The 3,472-nt window shown below is 40.9% G+C and overlaps 1 protein-coding gene across 1 annotated transcript; it reads right to left on the minus strand.

Annotated features, from left to right (window-relative positions):
• Positions 1-834: 834 nt before the first annotated feature.
• Positions 835-3,029, minus strand: LOC137299593 (growth arrest and DNA damage-inducible protein GADD45 beta-like). Its single transcript, XM_067968449.1, has 4 exons — positions 2,808-3,029; positions 2,522-2,623; positions 2,107-2,320; positions 835-1,807 (listed from the first exon to the last, which is right to left on the minus strand). The coding sequence occupies exons 1-4, from the start codon at positions 2,849-2,851 to the stop codon at positions 1,694-1,696; spliced, it is 474 nt and encodes a 157-aa protein (XP_067824550.1). The 5' UTR covers positions 2,852-3,029; the 3' UTR covers positions 835-1,693.
• Positions 3,030-3,472: the final 443 nt, after the last annotated feature.

Here is a 3,472-nt window from a genome sequence, read left to right on the forward strand (position 1 = left end):
GCACTATCAAGGCTATCTCCTTGAGGTGGGCCTTATGCCAACTTAAGATTGCCAAACACCATCAGTTCGGCAACTCCACACCCAACTTACATAACACAGTGTCGATGCATAGCAGTTTTAACTTCACATTTTGATACAGTAGATTGTACGAGGGAAGATTGGTTAAATCATTGAAGCCTTATCATTCTGTTGCAATTAATATCAATTCAATTGCATCCAAGAGAAAAAAATTGTCACATAAAAATCTTATGATGCCAGGGTGAGTAATCTGTTCCCACTTCCTTTAAGTGACCAGACTCTGCACTACTAACAGGCAGATTCCATCACAGGATAGCTATGAAGCCAGTAACTGTGGTCAGTATTGTCTTAAGTGAGCTTTAATATGAATGGAACTAGAACATTTAGTCACCTTGCAGTAAGGTATGTTTTTGTAAAGATAAATTCTTTATTTATTCTCCTGCAGTTTCAAATGGAGGGCTGGGTAGAACAGGAGCTGCCATCTTTTGCCAAAGGTGCAGGCATAATGCTTTGTATTCTGATGTATGTTTGCTAATGAAAATTCCTTGAAAACCTCAATGACTAATTTCTGCACATCATGACAGCATCAGATGGGCAAAAAAAAATTGCACTAAAAATTTAAGTTGAAATGAGACAGTCCAGGCCTAAACCAGACAGATGCAACCCAACACATACATTTGCCTTTTAATGTGTTATCTGTTGCTTGCTGGCAGAATGTAACAGATGTCAACCTCCTTCATTAAAAAGGTCACTGAAGTATTTCATCCCACTCCCCAAAGCAGTGGCTGTTAAGATAACACAAGTCAGACCAGCGTGTACATTTAAAGTTTTAAAATATTTATTGTAAATTTGCAACAGAAACATGAGTTCATTTTATTACATATATATCCTGAAAAAGACAAACGAAGATCTCAGCGTTATAAACAACAAAACGCTGAGTTTTTTTTAAAATCATGACATTTACTAACAGCGTTTATAATTAAATTAAATTGCAGTGCCCATTACACAAGTCCGGGATTCTTTGCAGAAGCCCCAGTATTGAAGCTAAATGCAACAGTTCCCTCCTCGACATCTGTTGCAAGTCTCCTCGATGTTACAAACGAAACAGTCACACGTGTAGGAACGATTTCCATTTAGAAAAAGACAGCTCCAAATCTTTCTGGTGCAGCCTCGCACGGTTTAACAGTTGTTTCCCCCTCCAGCCTGCTCAAGGATGTAAAACGCCCATCAGTGTGCGAGGGGAGGCCGTAAAATGCCCCATTCAATGGGCACAGCCAGGATTACAGTCCTCTTGCATTCTCGTATCAAACATCCTTTCTCCTCTCTCTGCATTTCAGTCCAGTCTTTTAAATATATTTATATATATATAAAAATGTCCCGCTTCGAAACCTCTCTTTATTCCATTTCCAAATCTTTTTTTTCCACATCTCCAGCTCCTCCTCTGCAGCTCCCTTCTCGGTCCTGGGAGCGGACGCAATCCACTTGCTGCCTCAAAACCAGCCAAGCCTCCGCCTGGTATGCCGATTTCTTGTTTTAAAAAAATAGTGCCTTTGCAAACAAGATTTTCTTCCTCATCCATCCGCATCTTCTATTTTTTTAAACCGGCATACATTTCTCTCTTTTTTTAATTAAAGGCGCTTTTTTCCGCTTTCTTTTTGCCCCTATTTTTAATCTTTCAGCGTTCTTGCAGGGAAACGATAGGGACCCACTGGTTCTTGCTTCTGCTTTCCTCGCAATAGCTTCCGACTTCCTCCAGGGCTTCGCATTTCCAAACATCGGTATGAGAGTTCTGTAAATAGAATTTTTAAAAAAAGACACGGTTGAGAATCGCGTCAGCATCATCAACGCGTCAATTCCAGTCAGTTTCAGTCTCCTCACGCAACACTACGTTTTACGATTGTTGCAATAGTTTAACTCTACAAATGCCACGATCAGCTAAATAGCATTGCATAAGTTTTAAAGAGCTGGTTTATTTCGGCAATGCATATCTGCAAAATTGCATGCATTAAATATATTTAAAATAGCTAGGCTATTAATGTGTCTGCACGGGAAAATTCTAAAGAGTTACGGTACGGTCGTGATTCTTACCGTGACAAGCATGCAGTGCATGTCCCGGGGTTCGGCACTCTCGTCCCCAGCCTCCAGGAGTTCTTCCAGCCGCTTGACTCCCCGCAGCCGCACGATGTTGATGTCGTTCTCGCAGCAAAAAGCCTGGATCAGGGTGAAGTGTATCTGCAGGGCGATGTCGCCCTCGTCCTCCTCATCGGCCGCCAGGAGACACAGAACTACACTGTCTGGGTCGCTGTGCGGGACAAGAATACAAGGGACGATTAGAATCACTGGAATGTATATAAAACATAAAACTTACAATTCAAAGAAATTTGAAAAAAAATTGCAATAAAATATTGTTGCTATTTTTTAAAAAGAAAACTTGATCTTTGCATACACTGGTTATAGTTACTCGTTCTGCAGGTTAAAAAAAAATCATGTGTTGGATACTTACACATTCATTAGTTTCGCGGACTCGTAAACGCCAACGGTTAAATAGCCCTGGCGCTGAGCAGCAACCAGTAAGTCTTCCAAAGCTTCATCGATCGTCTGCATCCTGAACAAAAAAAAAATATATATATATATTTAAAAACTGTCCCTCTTCAAAGACGACTGCAAACCAAGCAGCCAACAGATACTCATAAATCTACGCGTGGTCCTTTCCACTTTTATAAAACATAAATTGCAAACACGTCAAGTGCGCATTTTTGAGGAAAAAAAAACCCCCTCTGGGTGCTTACTTTTTGCTCGTGTTGTCAGTTCCAGTGGTATCTTCCAGAGTCATGTTGCAGTAATTAAATCCAAGGTAAAACAAAATAGCTCGCGAGTGCAGGAATATAATAAAAAAAATGATACGTTGTAGCTTTTCGGCGGCTGAATGTAACAATTCCTCCCCAAGGTTGCAGATCGAGTTGATACAAATCCCGCTTCGTTCTTGTTCTTTCTGCGGCTCGAGAGTCGAGCTCGCCGCTTTTTAAATGTTACATTCCACCCACCGGCTCATTTACATATCGCCCTTGCCATTGGCTGCGCCGACCGGTAATGAATATCAACGTCCGCCACCACGTGGGGGCGGGACACAGATGTCGCGTTTTTTTTTTGACGGTTCTGGGAAATTCCTTGTTTCTCTCCCTCTTTTTTTTTTCTCTCGGTGACTCAGTTTCGCGTGCTGTCGGGATTATCAAGCTGCAGCCTTGTCTCTGTTGGAATGAAATGAATACCGATCTTAAAAATAAAACCGCATAATGCAGTGTAAAATGAGATGAGTTTTCTTGCGGCTCCCCAACGCCAGAGCACATATGTTGTTATGTATATAAAATATATATTCTATGTTTATAACCTTATTTGCTATTTCACGTAATGCAAAGCAAAAAATTATTTTTGCAGACTTTAACACTGGCTCCTC

The sequence above is a fragment of the Heptranchias perlo genome, chromosome 29 (assembly GCF_035084215.1).
Source record: "Heptranchias perlo isolate sHepPer1 chromosome 29, sHepPer1.hap1, whole genome shotgun sequence".
Lineage (NCBI taxonomy): Eukaryota > Metazoa > Chordata > Chondrichthyes > Hexanchiformes > Hexanchidae > Heptranchias > Heptranchias perlo.

What these genes read in the sequence shown, in the direction of transcription:
- LOC137299593 (XM_067968449.1), bottom strand. Translation starts at nt 2,851, where the DNA reads ATGACTCTGGAAGATACCACTGGAACTGACAACACGAGCAAAAA. An exon ending in ACTGACAACACGAGCAAAAA is followed by an intron (nt 2,624 to 2,807) that starts GTAAGCACCCAG and finishes TTTTTTGTTCAG; the next exon opens with GATGCAGACGATCGATGAAG. An exon ending in TGCACTGCATGCTTGTCACG is followed by an intron (nt 1,808 to 2,106) that starts GTAAGAATCACG and finishes TTCTATTTACAG; the next exon opens with AACTCTCATACCGATGTTTG.